The sequence below is a fragment of the Ailuropoda melanoleuca genome, chromosome 10 (genome assembly GCF_002007445.2).
Source record: "Ailuropoda melanoleuca isolate Jingjing chromosome 10, ASM200744v2, whole genome shotgun sequence".
In the NCBI taxonomy this organism is placed as follows: domain Eukaryota; kingdom Metazoa; phylum Chordata; class Mammalia; order Carnivora; family Ursidae; genus Ailuropoda; species Ailuropoda melanoleuca.
The window spans coordinates 109,838,268-109,854,999 of NC_048227.1; the positions used below are offsets into that span (position 1 = coordinate 109,838,268).

Sequence of the window (16,732 nt, forward strand, 5' to 3'; positions counted from 1 at the left end):
ACAGCCCACGGAATGGGAGAATATATTTGCAAAGGACACCACAGATAAAGGACTGGTATCCAAGATCTACAAAGAACTTCTCAAACTCAATACACGAGAAACAAATAAACAAATCATAAAATGGGCAGAAGATATGAACAGACACTTTTCCAATGAAGACATACAAATGGCTAACAGACACATGAAAAAATGTTCAAAATCATTAGCCATCAGGGAAATTCAAATCAAAACCACACTGAGATACCACCTTACGCCAGTTAGAATGGCAAAGATAGACAAGGCAAGAAACAACAATTGTTGGAGAGGATGTGGAGAAAGGGGATCCCTCCTACATTGTTGGTGGGAATGCAAGTTGGTACAGCCACTCTGGAAAACAGTGTGGAGGTCCCTTAAAAAGTTAAAAATTGAACTACCCTATGACCCAGCCATTGCACTACTGGGTGTTTACCCCAAAGATACAGACGTAGTAAAGAGAAGGGCCATATGCACCCCAATGTTCATAGCTGCATTGTCCACAATAGCCAAATCATGGAAGGAGCCGAGATGCCCTTCAACAGATGACTGGATTAAGAAGCTGTGGTCCATATATACAATGGAATATTACTCAGCTATCAGAAAGAACGAATTCTCAACATTTGCTGCAACATGGACGGCACTGGAGGAGATAATGCTAAGTGAAATAAGTCAAGCAGAGAAAGACAATTATCATATGATTTCTCTCATCTATGGAACATAAGAACTAGGATGATCGGTAGGGGAGGAAAGGGATAAAGAAAAGGGGGGTAATCAGAAGGGGGAATGAAACATGAGAGACTATGGACTATGAGAAACAAACTGAAGACTTCAGAGGGGAGGGGGTGGGGGAATGGGATAGACTGGTGATGGGTAGTAAGGAGGGCACGTATTGCATGGTGCACTGGGTGTTATACGCAACTAATGAAGCAATCAAACTTTACATCGGAATCTGGGGATGTACTGTATGGTGATTAACATAATATAATAAAATAAAATAAAAATAAAATAAAATAAAAAAAAATAGCATCACATCATTTTTCAAAATGAAATAACTTCTTTTGAAAATATGAGAAAATTGGTTTAGTTTAAAAGAATTATCTTTACCATTATTTTAAAACTGGGGTTTTATTTTTTATAAGTAAATAAAAAGCATTTAAAACTCCAAAACTATATTTTGTATTTCCAATTTCAGCAGCTGAAACAGTCATGGTGGTAATGATGGTGATGATGGTGGTAATGGTGGGGGTGGAGCCTACTTAGGATTTTCTCTCCCTCTGCCGGTCTCTCCTTCTAAAAAAAGAACAACGATACCCTTGAGATCATAATGCAGATTTCAGAAGACATTATAAATTAAAGTCATTCCAAATATATCAAAAATCCAAATTGTAGTTGCAGTCCTAAAAACAAGTTTTGTTCACAAATCTTAAATGGCTTTTGGTTTGCAAAGTGTCTTTTCAACTCAACTATGAGACAATGAGCGCGTCGAGACAGCACCTCCCCTAATCTCGAGTCTGTGACCCTCAGCTGTGGGTAGTTTAAACTACTACTGTCAAGACAGACAGGAACGTCTTACAGAGAGAAACTACTGATTCCTGAAGGTACCTCACATTCCAGCAGGGTCTCCATGACTCGCTCAGTCCTTCAGAGCCTGAAACACCCAAACCCTTCATCAAGTTTTAAGTGTGAATGCATTACTAGGAAAGCTGAAAAAGGGGCCCACAAAATAATCAAAGAGGAAAGTACAAAAATTAACATTCCATATGCCATTAAACTATCTTCTAAGGTCAAACATCAAGGCTTACAAAATTTAATGATGACCACAAATTAGCAATGAATTCGGTAGCAAACTGTTAAACTTGCATAAGACATCTGTACGAGTCAAACACTTTAAACATACAATTTTACAAATGATATGTGCTGTCAACAGCTCACTCACTTTATTCTGGCAGATTTGGTGGACAGGCCGTGAATGGGCTTCCACGATCACGGCTGCGCTGCGACCTGCATTGAGGTCAAAAACTTCCAGGGTCCTGTTCCGGCCGGCCGTGAGCACGAGATCTGTGCCACTCAGTTAGGGAACTCCTCTCAACAACCCGCCACCAGGAGTGAGCCCTCCTGCGTATTCTGTTAGTACTTTTGGGACACCAAGGAGACACACAGGGGATGATGGGCATGACTGTCTGAGGCTCCACAGAAGCTGGGCTCACAGCCCTGCTCCCCCCTTCTGGTGCTGGGCGTCCGGCAGGAGCTGCTGGGCCGTGGACAAGGGCAGACCCAGGCAGTACCCGTCTCAAGGTGGGAAGCCCAGAGGTCTAACTTCGGTGAAATGAGGTTTGAGGGCTCCAGGAAATGCCCAAATCAAGAGATGGAACGGCAGGTGAATCTATGGGTACTGAGCTCAGAAGACAGGTCTGATGGTAAAATTAGCAATACAACCATGAACGTGGACAGGGCCGCCCGAGTCAGCCACACGAGAGCCCACCACTCCCAGCATGGCATACGGTCGACTGAGCGCCACTAACTCCTACACTCGGGATGGGAGTGGCAGTTAGTGACCACCAGAACTACTCCACCTCCAATGTGTGGCCCAGAGCACTGTCACCAATAGTATATATGGTAGAAAGACTACCAGATTCGATAATAAATCCAGTGCTAATACTGAAATACGCAGAAACCACTATTCGAGGCCAGAATACTCACAAGGACACAATTCTGCTAGGTGTTGTGTCATGTGTGTAGCAAAGGTTCTAGCATAAAAATACCACATTTGTAATTAAAACAACTAGAACCTCTAACACCTTCTATCAGTCCTTCTGAAATGTCAACTATAGAATTCTTCAAAAGAACATAACTTAGACCTCTGAATAACTTAAAATTTTATAAGATGAATTCCTAAAGATCAGAGCTTTTCTTCTAAATAAATCAAAACCAATGCTTTTTAATTAAAAGGGATGATGCTAGCCAAAAAAAGTCAAAAAATAAACTTTTAGCCTCAATTTCAGATTCAACATTACTGCTGTAACGTCTGCCAGCCCCCACAGAGCTGGGGCAAACTTCCGTTAATGGAAGGATGTCCATCGCAAGTGTAGCAGTTCATTTTTAAAAAGTACTAAATTACTACATATTATACAATAAACTACAGACAGAAATACTAGATCACCCTGCTGTATGTCATATGCTCTGCTACGTCCACACCTAGTTTTCCTTTGGAGCTCTCTTCACCACTGAGAAGGAATCACTGCACGTATAATGCATGCAGAAGACGTGAGCTCCCTGAGTCCCGGTCCTCGGCGGTGAGCCTGCAGCCCGGGCCCTCAGCAGACGCTCCTGCCGGGGGGTGAGGCTCCGGATGTGAAAACCAGGAGCAGGGGCAAGGATACAGGAATAGAAGTCATTTACGGCTGATAAACTGGTAATCTCTGTCATACCAGTCGTACCAAGTCTGAAGACACGTTTGCACCTGCTCTTCTGTTTGTATCTGAAAGAAAAATAAAGATAAAATCGATTTGTTTCCCTCCCACAACTAAGTATTCTACTGTTAAAAAGCTGACTATGAAAAAAGTTTTCATATCACTTAATAATTATATTTTATAACATCAAAGGAATATGTCAGCTACCTTAATATTCCTTTAGGAAACTAACTTTTCCTATAGGAAAACTTCGTGAAAAAATATCATATAAAGCCCCAAATATTTCATTCCTGTCTATGAGGAAGCAAAGTTTTCTCCTAATTCTAAAATAATTATGTATACTTAAGAAGACATCCAACCAGTTATAAATTATCTGTATTTCCATTTACACATATGTTGTTAATACTTTCTGAAGGGTAACATAAGCAGTTACTATTGGTTTAATAAACATACGACCTCAAGAATCCCTAACAATAATTTTGTAAAGGAAGGGAACCTGCTAGCAATCTTACAATGTGATCCTGGCCCAAGTAGGGCCAGGGGAACTCTCTAGGGATGGCCCAGCGGGGCAGGAGCAGGTGGGGGCGGGGGCAGAGTGCCAGGAGGGCTCCATGTTTGAGCCTGCTGGGCAGCTGAGAGGGGGGATGAACAGGCCATCAGCCTGTACCTTCCACGGGTGGGTGAATGCTGTGTGGGAGCCTGGGACCACATATGCAGGGTAGGCACAGAGATGGGCACCCAGAGGGATGACTCAGAGAGCAGGTCCTGGGGGGAATGGAGATGTTGGGGTCAGCCACACCGACTGGAGGGAGAAATGGAGCGGAGTCACATGAGAGTTTTGAAGGGAAGCTCAGTGACAACATAAAGATCCCACAAATTACTGTGCATTCTTGCTGAAAAACTGCACGGGATCATACAGCAGGTGGTTTATGGGGCAGAAAGCAGCCGTGTCATGGGAGAGCCATGGAAACAGCTCAGACCAGGAGAGACATGTCAGAAAGATCACGCAAGCCAAGGGGGAACACACACAGCTGAAATCACAGGGCGTGGAGGTGAGGTGGGAATGGGGAAGGGACAGTCCCCGTTTAAGGCACAGGTATTCATGAGGCATAGCGGGCCACGTGCCCAATTCGGCTCAGAGGGAGAGGATCTGCTCCACGAGAAGGGCCGAGGTGCACTGAGGTGGCCGGCCAGAGCCCTGCCCAAGGAACAGACAGCTTTGCTGAGAGACGCTCATGCCTGTGGCCCGGGTGAGGTTCGGCGTCCCATCATTTGAAGCCTTGCCAGTTTCCAAGAGTCACGACCCCCAGCTGACTCCGGCGTTCCAGTGGAGAAAGCAGCTGCAGCCCAACCAAGCAGCAGGCCTGGGGAAGGGCCTTTCTCAAGCAACCTCCATGGGTCATCTCCCCAGACGGAGGAGGTGAGGCCGCCTGGGCTGCACACGACCACCCGCTGAAGGGCTGGACCATTCGCAAAGGGGCATGTAAGCGCGTGCGAGGCCAGCATGGAAGGAATCAGGCATGAAGGCCGTCTCCATGCCCCACCTTTGCCAGCTGGACCAGAAGCAAATAGTCTGCAAACACAGTACTTCTTTCCAGGGAACTGTATTATCAAAAATGTTAAGACATGAAAAATGCCTGGCTTGCAACAACCAGTAACCATTCAGGTCCTACTACTTGGCTCCAAACTCAGGCCAGTGGGAAGCTGGCTGGTAAGATGCGGCAGGCACCTGATGCCACACTGCAGCGTCATGGGCATGAGGGCCCACGACAGACCAGGGGCAGGAAGCTACAGCGGTAATGCTACAGGGAGCCCAGGGCACTCTCTGCTGTCTGTCCGGCGCGGCACCTGTGCCCCGCTCAGGAGCCTCTGTGACTCCACGGATACATCACACCTGAGCCAAATCCATCCCGGCCTCAGCACACGTTTCTTGGCCAAGTGGCTGACCTAAGAGTAAGCCAGTCTTCTTGCTGGGAGCCAGGGGTACCTGCCATGTGTGTTCCTCCTTCACAATGAGAAAGCTACCCAATCAGCCTACTAAGCTGAAAACTTGCCCACAGGTCTCCCGAAGGGCACAAGGGGCTGGGGATGAAACAGAAGCCACAATGACTCACAAGACAGACCCTGAGCTCAGACCTGTTCAAACTCACACGCCCCACAGTAAGAGCACAGACACGCTGATGTGGGGGTGACTCCACACGTCTGATGGGTGAGGGAAGTCTCGCAGCAATCCGCCCAGTTTATACACTCTGACAATTCCTGCCCTCACGTTCCTAAGACAGGTCCCAGCCCCAAAGGCCTGGCATGCTCCCAGGGGTCTACCCCTCCATGCTGCTGTAAGAACATGAATGTGATGCCTGGAGCTCCAGCAGCCACCTTGAAATCATAAAGTGAAAAGCAGCAGAACAGAACCAGCACACAGACCTCAAGTCTGTGAGCCTTACCCCTCCAGATGGCTCAACTCCAGGCTGACATGACACACCGTAGTCAGGTACTTCGTTACAGGAAGGAATACGGCATCCCCTGCAGAGAGGACAGAAGGACAGCCAGCCTCCAGAGAAAGACAAAACCTGCCCTCACTGTCTCGCTGCCAGCACAGAGCAGACGAGTCTGAAATCACCCGCCATGGTCCCACATCCACACATGCACAAGGAAATCCAGCAGAGCACTGGTTAGACAACAAGGGCAAGTCGGGAAAAGCCAGGTCTCTGGCAACAAGAGGATGGGTGAGGGAGCCATGGCACATTTCTGTTGTATAAAATTTCATAGCAGGGCTGCGAACAGACTGAAGTCACATTCGCAAGCATGGCTAAATCTCAGAAACACAATTCTGATTATCATGAAAGATGTGTTACATTAGCAAATATAAAAGCATGGATGGGAAGCAAACACACCAATCTCAACAAGAGGACAGTTACAACAGCTAAGGTTGGAAGCAGCCAGGTGTCCACGGACAGACGAACGGATGAAGAAGATGAGATGTACATATGTACAATGGAACAGTACTCAGCCATCAGAGAGGATGAGACCTTGCCACGTGCAACGAGGATGGACCTGGAGAGTAGTATGCTACGTGAAAGAAGTCAGAGAAAAACAAATACCCTGTGATCTCACTTATATGTGGAATCTAAAAAACAAAAGAAAACAGAAACAGATTCATGCATACAGAGAATAAACTGGTGGCGGGTGGGGCGCATGGGTGGAAGAGGGGAAGGGGATTAGGAAATACGGGTCCGGGGATGGGAGTGCAGCACAGGACTACAGTGAATAGTACCGGGTAACTTTGTGTGGTGACAGATGGTAGCTACACTTACCGTGGTAAGGAAAAAAAGCAAAGGAACGAGGGGTGGGAACCGGCCTGGGAAGGCGGGCCATTAATTAACCCTGTAATGTTTTATTTCTTTACGATATTTGAAAACAAAACAAACGTTAGTATTTGCACAGGGAGGTGTGAACAGGCAATCAGTCTGTATGTTTAGTACGTATACGTGTGTGTGTGTGTGTGTGTGTGTGTATGAAGCGGTTCGTGTTTTAACTTCACGACAAGCACAGCAGGAATCGTCCCACGTAACATCAATCAGATACGCTGCTGAACCGAGGCAAGAGCTCCACCTGCAGAACCCCGGAGCCTCTCGTTGCACCAAGGGCCCTGCACTGCACCGCAGACCAGCTCTGAGGAGGGAGAAGCCCGTCCCTCGGCTCTCGCCAGCAGCTTGCGGTGAGGTGACATGTTTAAATGTAAACACTCTATTTACATACAGCCCAGTAAGAGACAGGGCTCCCCGACCGTGCAGAGACAGGAAACAGAAGAGCAGACCACGCACCTCTGGATCTCATCCTTGCAAGTGTCCACGTGGTACCGGAGGAGCTGGAGCTCGGGGCCGGAAGACAACAGTATGAAAGTGTCTATGTAATAGAACTGCGCAGACCGAACGGGCTTGGAAAACACATCTTTGCCCTGCAATGCAAATCAGTAATCACGGCCAACGTAACAGAGGCCGACAGGAGCCACACGGAGACTCCTATCAACCCACACGTCCACTCTAAACGCAGACACACTTCCTTAGGACCGGTTCACCATTTTGTTTCTTCTTTCCGACTATTTCTGAAAGATGTCACATGATTAAAATTTTTCTGTAATGAGTATTTTGAATCCTGGCCATTTAAAAACTTTAAAATAAAATAAAATTGAAACTTGGCAGTGAGCATATTAAACAGCAAGGATTTTATTAACGACAAAATTCTAACCATGGAACCCAGTTCTGAGACATCTGCTCTCAGGTGTGTGTTTCAGAGTCACATGTGGGAGACGACAGTGTCAACAACCCTAAAACAGACCCGTCCCCTTGAAGCTGCTTCCAAACACCTCGTCCTGGAGTCCCTGGTCTGCACACGTCCCTTCCTGGCCAGTCTTCCTAGGATTCAGTCCTCCTTTCACAATAAGACTGCAGGAGATAAGTGCTAACCACGGCTTTGACAATCTGCAGTTCACCAGATCCTGATCTGACTTGTGGGGGCACAGCCCTATTGTCACCTCCCTTTCCCCCGTCTCAGCTGTGACATCATCACCATCTCCCCTTCTCGCCTCTCCCATTGTGTCCAAATGGTCTCTTATAAGCGTGTGGAAACGCTCACAGGTAACTGTGCCGGCACACAAGTGCACACATGCCTGTGTGTGTACGTAGCTGTCACGCATGTATGCATGTGACACACGTGTGTGAACACACACACACACGAAAATGCTGAGTCACTGACCACGGTGGGTGCACTGAGGCAACTCTGGTTCACCCCGTTTCCCACGCTCCCGGTGGGGGTAAAAGCCCGGGGCCCAAGAAGGTGCTGCGTGCCTCTGTGAGTCTGCCGGTCTGGGGGCCACAGGGCTGGTTAGGGAAACCCTGCCCGTAACCGACTGGGGTCGCCCATTACCACACACAACACGAGTTCCGCCCCGCGGAGTGACCACAGCCGCAGCGTCCCGTCCCGGGAAGCAGATAGCAGCCGCCGGCCGTCATGGCTCCAGCACACGGTGCTCACTGCCCCGTCGTGACCTAGCGGGAGACAGAAGCAGAGGGGCCCTAGGCCTCCCGTCCAGCAGGATGCAGATAGTCCAGCAGCAGATCGCCGGGCCAGCGGTGCTGCCAAGCTACGGTGGCGCCAGGGAAACCGAAGCCCGAGCAGGTGAACCGTGCTCATTTAAAGGCTTAGTACGGTCTGTGAAGGAGCTATTTCAAAATGTGTGGGACATGCAGCTCAATTATGGGTGCATGTAAGGAACATAAACTGTAGAAACTCATAAAATGTAGCATTATAAGAAGTACAGAAATCTGTGGGCATCACAATAACACGTCTTCAAGAAGTGTTATTCCCTAAGCACTGAAGGAACAGGCCAGAAGGGCATGCTGAGTGAGGCCACATATGGTCTGTTACTGTTAGGGCCGTTGGCCTCTGGGCCCTGTGCAGCGGCCGTGCTCAGCACCCGGGACCGCCGCACACAGGCCGCCCCGCCAGCAGCAGGGCTGATGAACGTGCCCCACGAGAGCCTCCCCAGCAGACAGGAGTGTGCAGGAATGAGATGAGAAGTAACATGCAACCCCCATCACGCGGTCAAGAACATACTGGTTACTTGCTTCTCGCTTCTTATCGAAACACCTGAAGAGAAGCTCTACCGCCAACTGCGGTCTGTCCTTTGGGCCGTTATGACCCCTTGACCTCTGTCCCCGCCACTACTGGCCCTGACTTGGCAGACAGCGAAACCCTGCCTTCTGATGTGACCCCTCCTCATGTCTAGCAATCAGGATGTCGGATCACTAAGTTCACAGGGAGCGGGCCCAGGGATCAGGCGCTGCACCCACTCCTTCTATGCAAGGGCGCCTGCATTGAGGAGGGCTGGGGCCTGACCTGCCAGGCGCCGGGCTGGGCACTCAATACAGTCCACAGACTGCTCCAACCACACACATGGTCAGTGGGACAGTGAGTCCTCGCCAGTGGGTTCCCTGTCCCGCATCTGCCACAGCTCCACGCTGCCCAGCAGTCCACGCGGTCCTGAGGAACTGGCTGGCAGCACGGTGGCCCAGAGAACAGACGCATGACTCTGCAGGAACCGGACGCACTAGCACCAGGCCAGCCCTACTCCTTCCCACTGGGCACCTGCTGTCTCTGACACAGGCCGACCTTTGCATCCTGCCTCCATCAGAGGCACTTAGAAAGGTCAGCACCCCAGGAGGCAATCGGAAAAGGGTCCTGACGCCGCTGCTCTGAGAAGCCGAGGAGCCCAAGGACAGGCAGAGACAGGCTGGCCGTGGGCTCGGGGCGCCGGGGTGGCTCAGTCCTTAAGCGTCTGCCTTTGGCCTAGGTCATGATCCCGGCGTTCTGGAATGGAGCCCCGCATCGGGCTCCCTGCTCGGCGGGAAGCCTGCTTCTCCCTCTCCCCCTCCCCCTGCTTGTGTTCCCTCTCTCGCTGCCTCTCTCTCTGTCAAATAAGTAACTAAAATCTTTAAAAAGAAAAGAAAAAAGAAAACCGTGGGCTTTATGGAGTGGAGAGGGACAGAGAGATGGCAGGCTAGGGCGCGAGTGCCCCCAGCCACGGCACAACTGGGGAGTATGGATGGTGCTGTGCTACACGGGGCACGCAGGACAGGCCTGGTGACCCCAGGGCCACAGCAAAGCCCCTTTCTCTGTGGGCCCCGCGTCTGGCCAGGACAGCGGAGAGAGGACCCATGGACTCAGCAGTGCATCCGGGAACTTGCCGGCCTCCAGCTCAAGCACTCTGTGACTGAACATGCACAGAAGCCAGCGCCCCCGGAAGGACATTCTTACTGCGGCCGGACCACGGCAGAGGACACAGAGAGCTGCATACCAGCCAGAGAACCAATGCGGAAGAGATCGAAACGCAAGAGGGATTTATAGAGTGCGCACTGCCGTTCTGTAGCGCGACCCAAGACAACCAGAGCTGAATTTCCTGAAATAGCTCTGCTGCCCTCTGGTGTAGTTTCTGGGAGTTTTACCAGGAGGACAAAGGCCCCATCACACCAGGCTGCAGGCCCGCACCATTGCTGCTTTGCAGGGAGCAGCAAGGCCAGGGCACACAATGCGTGTAACTGTCACCGGGTACGGCACCAGTGATGTTTCACTGAAGGTCAGTGTGTCTGATAGCCACAACCACCCACGAGCGTCCCAGGTGCTGTGGGCCCGGCCGCAGGCTCAGGGTGAGGGCATGAAAGGTAGGCAGATCTGCCTGCTCCGGCTCTGGGACCTGCAGACGCACCTGGACTCCCAGCCCAGTGGCTCCCTTCCTCGACGTCACAGAGGGGAGCTGAGACCTCCACCACCTTACCCACGAGTCAGAGGGACACGTACTCTGAAGTCACCACCGTTTAACTGGGTGTAATTCTTCCCAATTAAGTGGTAATCCACTGCAGAGTGAGGACACCTTCCTCTGTCCTTCTGTCCCTCCCTGCTAATTAGTATTTCGAGCCTGGGAGCCCAGACAAGATCAACTGAGTTACCAAAGAAGAAGTGCTCCCATCGTAGAAACTGTAAAGGGGCGTCCCTCTGCTGGTCCCCAGGCATCACAAGGCATCCCAGTGCATCAGCTGGGAGGCCAGGGACAGACCTCTCTGACTCCGAATGACAACACTAGGAACCCCTACACGACCTTCTCCTCTGAGCTCCACCCTGCACACAAGCAGCTGTGATCTCGAAGCCTGGTGCAGGGACCCCAGTTCCAGCTGGCCAGCGTGCCTAGCAGGGACCTCGGCTGGGCTCCTCCTTCCTCCCCTCAGGTCAGCCCCATGCTGCACACCCTGCCTTCTCACGGAACCACCTGAGGGCCTCCCACCTTGGATGGCAGATGCCCCTGTGGTGTGCACACTGGGGTGATGAACCCCAGGAACAGAATGAGCAGGAACACAAGACATTTCTGAGTCCTCTCCTTCCCTGGGGCCAGGGCCTTGCCTGAGGTGTGTGACCCCCATGCCACAGAGAAGGAACACAGGGTGGCAGCAGCGTGGCCGAGATCAAGCAGACGGGGAGAACTTAACACCAGGAAGCAAGACATTCTGAGCGCAAGTCTACCCTTTTTTCAGAATTGGTTTTTATGCAACTCCATAATATTTAATAATATCTTAATCAAATTTAATCTTATGAAGTGGCTGGCCCCAAAATTCCACTGTCACACCCCTCAGCCTTGGGTGCATCCTCCCGCGACGTGCTCAGATCCATCCACCCATGTCCTTGAGCTTCTGCTCTGTGCCCAGCACTCACTAACTGAGGGACGGAAGCAGCGTCCCCACAATGTTTGTGCTGGACAACCAGGTGTGACGGGAAGCGTTCCACATTCGAAGGCCCTTACTAAATTAAACGCGATCATGACCACTGATTTTCAAGCTGGGACACACAGCCGGCTGTGCTCTCCTGGGACCCAGTTCTCAGTTCTCCAGGAGGGAATTCTAACTTAGCATCTAATTGTAACCACAATGAAATATCCAGATGATACTGGTCTCATTTGCCCTAGATTGCAATGAAAACTAAAGCGCCCGTTTTCCTGCTTTTTGCATAAAGTGTGGAGAAAGCAATCGTATTTTCAAAGTTGAACCATATGACTAGTAACCCAGTGGTACAAGGCAGAATGGTGTTCTAGAACAGGTGGGGTAGGTAAGAATGACTCTTTTCTCCAAAAGACAAACAGGGCATTTTTAAAAGGTGAGTTTGAACATCTCCTGCATTATCTGAATTCAGCCACAAACCCTATTCCTTCAATAAAACAGAGAAACATCACATCCAACATAATTGCCATTTCTATCCACTGTTGAGCGATAGAAACACACCCACATGGAGTCCCAGGCACACGCAAGGTGTCTTAACAAGAGCATTCAGAACCAAGGTTTTGAGCCAGGAGGAGCCACAGAGCATAGGGGACAAGGTGGGCTGCGGGCCAGGAAGCTGCCCTCCAGAGGGCCCCCCCCCCGCCATCCTGTCAGGAGGCCCGCTGTAGCCCTTGGAGGTGGCCGAGTCTGGGAGAACGCCGCGGGGCATGCTCCTGCACCCCTCCACCCACTACACCCCGCGCCCTCCACCAGGCGCCTCTCCCTACTTCACAGAAACACTTGGACTGGCAGCATTTCTGGGGTTTTTGGTGTTTTTGTTGTTGCTAAAACATCTACCAAGTGTGAGTCTTGCAGCGAGCGGGCCCAGGAGCCTGACTGAGAGTGGGGGTAGCTCAGGGCTCCAGGACTAGGAATCTGTCAGGAAGCTAAAACAGCAAGACTTCCAACACTGCTGCCCTCACCTCAAATCTACTCACCCGAGAAACATCCTCACCTCCTTACCTTTATAAAAATGTCTGTGTATAAACCCTCCTAATTTTCCAAATGTGCTTTAGTCACGTCTGTAAGATCTGACTTTGCCCCTCCCCTGGAACTTTGTAAAAGCTTGGTTCCCTGACCGTGGGGCGCTCCCTGGCTCCACCCCCTCTGCCCAGGTTAGCGGGGCTAATCTAGTTCACTAAGCCTCCATGCAAGCCTTTGTTCCAGTCCAGTCTGATCTTAAGGAGAATAGCAATTGATACCCAGAACCAAAAGGAGAACCGCCCATAAATTCATAGTACCTAAAATTAACACACAGCATACCTGAAAACACAGCAGGTGTCCCAGTGAGATCGGCGCGGAAGACCAGTGACAAGTGGTTAGCAAAGCCACAGGCAAGCCACTGTCCATCTCCTGCTTAAACACGGTAAGAGAGATCCGTATAAGATCACGGCTCACAGGAGGAGCACCTGCAGCCACTGTCCGTCTCCTGCTTAAACACGGTAAGAGAGATCCGTATAAGATCACAGCTCACAGGAGCCGCACTTGCAGCCACTGTCCGTCTGACATTCGTCTCGTCAGGTAGTGAGGGAACCTACAACAAACAGCACTTGCTTAACGGCTAAGCACCGCACTGTGAGGGTCCACCAGGTGGCAACCCCCAGGACGTTCTTTAAAGAGGACCCGGGAGTTAGGAGCCACAGGGCTGGTCAGAGTCAGCACGGGCTTCTGAACCCAGAGAACCCTAACCCCCAGGGCATCCCGCCTCCCATCAACAGATTTTAAAGACACATACTGATCAGCTACACAGGAATATTTAAACCTACCCCTAACACAGGGCAGAACTAAGTTACAGACCCCCATGAGTTTCCAACTCAAGGCTCCTACCTTATTTCTAATCGCATCATACAATCATGATCATAAATAAGCAAGACTATCTCACACCACAAATGTACTTTACTGATGATTGTATGTATCTCATTTCCCAAAATCACTCAAACATGTTTTGGCTAAACTTACATGATAAACGAAGGGAACTTAGCACAGTTGGAAGTAATGAAAACTGCAGGAATGCCCTCAAAATGCTGAGGGGTGGCCTTCTAGCCACCGGGACTGAGGACAAACATATCTTCTCCCCTCCGGGTAAGTCTAGAAACCAGAAACAACGTGTGCTCCTGAAGAAAGAGCTCAGATCGCAGAGCCACCTGGACGGGAGCCGCTCCCCACTCCCTCCAAACTCACTTAGGAAAAGTGCTGAAGACCCAGCAAAGAGTCTGGCAGAGGCATTTCAACACGCTCGAGAGTGATGTGGCCACCACAAACCCAAAATGTGCAGGGCCCTGTAGGAAAGTCTCCCTCCCAGGAGGGATGGCGACCACACAGGATGCTGAATTCATCCGCCCTGAGCGGTCTCCTCCGTCCTCCGCGAACCAGCCCGACCCCATCACGGCTCCCTCCAACGCTACAGAGGAGAGGGTCAAACAGGCAAAGCACAGAGCTGGGTGAGCTTCTAATTCCCAATCCAGGAGCTCCCGTCTGTAGCAGCAACCAGCGTGAGCGTGGATGCCCTAATGCCAGTACGCTCAAAGGCAACGTGAACTTTGATTTTAATCCAGACTCGAACAGTGCTAGAAAACTTCATGCAACCGAGATTTTTAAAGCTCTATTTACAACAAAACAGGGGCGGGTAAAAGACCCTTAGAAATGCAGTGAAGGGGGCGCCTGGGTGGCACAGCGGTTGGGCGTCTGCCTTCAGCTCAGGGCGTGATCCCGGCGTTATGGGATCGCCCCACATCAGGCTCCTCCGCTGTGAGCCTGCTTCTTCCTCTCCCACTCCCCCTGCTTGTGTTCCCTCTCTCGCTGGCTGTCTCTATCTCTGTCAAGTAAATAAATAAAATCTTTAAAAAAAAAAAAAAAAAAAAGAAAAGAAATGCAGTGAAGGGCAGCCCTGGGCACGGCATACCTGAGTACTGGATGCAGCTTGCAGCAGTTGGCCCATGTGCGAGGACACGCTGCTTGTGGACTTTGACTGGCGGAGAACTCTCCAAAGGGTATTCCTTACTTGAAGGAACATCAGAAAAATGAAAATCAAGAAAGTTCAAAATGAGATTAGAAATAAAAAAATAGACTAGAAATGGTAGATTGTCCGTTTACATGTGCAATTTCATTCTATCCAACTTGAATACATGCAAACACATGCAAAGCCATGAAATAACTGTAAAAAGGAGGGAGGATGTTTGTCCTAGTTAAACCTAACATATAAAACAAAGATAGTATAATAGTGAAAAACACCGAAAGAATGAAACAAAATCAGAACAGCCAGAGTTAAGATGGCGGAGGAGTAGGGGACCCCTTTTTCAGCCGGACCCCTGAGTCGAGCTGGATAGGTACCAGACCAGCCTGAACATCTACGGAATCAGCCTGAGACGCAGGAAGATACATCTGGATCTCTACAAATGAACATCTCCAGCGCTGAGTATCGAGGTACAAAGCGGGGAGCCGTGAAACCGCGCACAGATATCAGAAGATAAACGGAAGGGGGAGGGAGCTGCTGCGTTCGGGCGCCGGGAAGCAGTAGCCACCTGCACGGGGGAGCGGGCGGACTCGCGGACCGGCACCCTCGAGGGAGCAGACTGAGACCGTGAGCCAGGGAACACGTGCCACCAGACTGAAAATCAGAGCTCCGGAGTGCTCACTGGAACCAGACTAAGACCGGGAGCTCCAGGAGCGCGCGCAGGGCGGCTGGTGGCTGACGGCGTTAGAAACACAAAGGACAGAGAAGCGCCGGCCCTGGAAGTGAGGGCTGGGATGCCGGGTGTGGGGCGCACATCCCGGGACGCTGCAGGGTTGAGCAGCACCAACAGAAACAGAGTTAAAGTGGCCAGATCATCAGTGGAGAATGGTCCGCAATCCCTCTGTTCTGAGACAGAGGCTGAGATTCGGCCACTGCTGCTCTGACTCTCAGAAGAGGCATAGCAAACCGCCAGGGAAAGCCGCCAGAGAACAAAAGCCTGGAAACACTGGCTCAGTGTGCCCATCCCCATCCCCCCCACAGGGGACATGGAGACTCTACCCAAACAGGGTTGCCTGAGTATCGGCGCAGCAGGCCCCTCCCCCAGAAGGCAGGCTGAAAAATCAAGAAGCCCACATCCCTAAGATCCCTATAAAACAAGGGCGCACGGCCTGGGTCCCGGTCAATAATTTGGGCTCTGGACAGCCCCGCACCCTCTCCTCATCAGAATGATGAGAAGGAGAAATCCCCCCCAGCAAAGAAAAGACAATGAGTCTGTGGCCTCTGCCACAGAACTAATGGATATGGATATAACCTAATTATAAGAAATGGAGTTCAGAGTAACAATGGTCAAGATGATGTGTAGACTTGAAAAAAGTATTAAAGAAAATGTTAATGAGAATATAGAATCTCTAGGGGCGGAAATGAGAGCGAATCTGGCAGAAATTAAAAATTCTATGAGCCAAATGCAGTCAAAACTAGAGGCTCTGACGGTCAGGGTGAATAAGGCAGAAGAACGTATCAATGAATTGGAGGATGGGTTAGTAGAAGAGAAAGCTAAAATAGAAACTGGGCTCAAAAAAATCCACGTTCAAGAATGTAGGTTACGGGGGGCGCCTGGGTGGCACAGCGGTTAAGCGTCTGCCTTCGGCTCAGGGCGCGATCCCAGCATTACGGGATCAAGCCCCACATCAGGCTCCTCTGCTGAGAACCTGCTGCTTCCTCTCCCACTCCCCCTGCCTGTGTTCCCTCTCTCGCTGGCTGTCTCTATCTCTGTCGAATAAATAAATAAAATCCTTAAAAAAAAAAAAAAGAATGTAGGTTACAGGAGATCACTGACTCAATGAAACGTTCCAATGTCAGAATCATCGGCATCCCCGAGGGGGTGGAGAAAAACAGAGGTCTAGAAGAGATATTTGAACAAATTGTAGCTGAAAACTTCCCTAATCTAGCAAGGGAAACAAGATTCGTGTCCAAGAGGCAGAGAGGACCCC

At 50.4% G+C, this 16,732-nt stretch overlaps 1 protein-coding gene across 2 annotated transcripts in view; it reads right to left on the bottom strand.

Annotated features, from left to right (window-relative positions):
- WDR27 (WD repeat domain 27) overlaps positions 1-16,732 on the bottom strand; it is a 167,224-nt gene that overhangs the window by 106,139 nt on the left and 44,353 nt on the right. Inside the window, exons 18-25 of one of the 2 annotated variants that reach the window (XM_034669489.1) lie at positions 14,691-14,788; positions 13,748-13,876; positions 13,052-13,144; positions 8,352-8,473; positions 7,250-7,383; positions 5,870-5,948; positions 3,396-3,493; positions 1,947-2,073 (exon numbers count right to left, since the gene is read on the bottom strand). In XM_034669489.1, the coding sequence (XP_034525380.1) occupies positions 3,407-3,493; positions 5,870-5,948; positions 7,250-7,383; positions 8,352-8,473; positions 13,052-13,144; positions 13,748-13,876; positions 14,691-14,788 (742 nt within the window). In that variant the 3' untranslated portion in view covers positions 1,947-2,073; positions 3,396-3,406. Of the gene's footprint in view, positions 1-1,946; positions 2,074-3,395; positions 3,494-5,869; positions 5,949-7,249; positions 7,384-8,351; positions 8,474-13,051; positions 13,145-13,747; positions 13,877-14,690; positions 14,789-16,732 lie in introns of those variants that run through there. The other variant, XM_034669488.1, reaches the window with a different exon arrangement.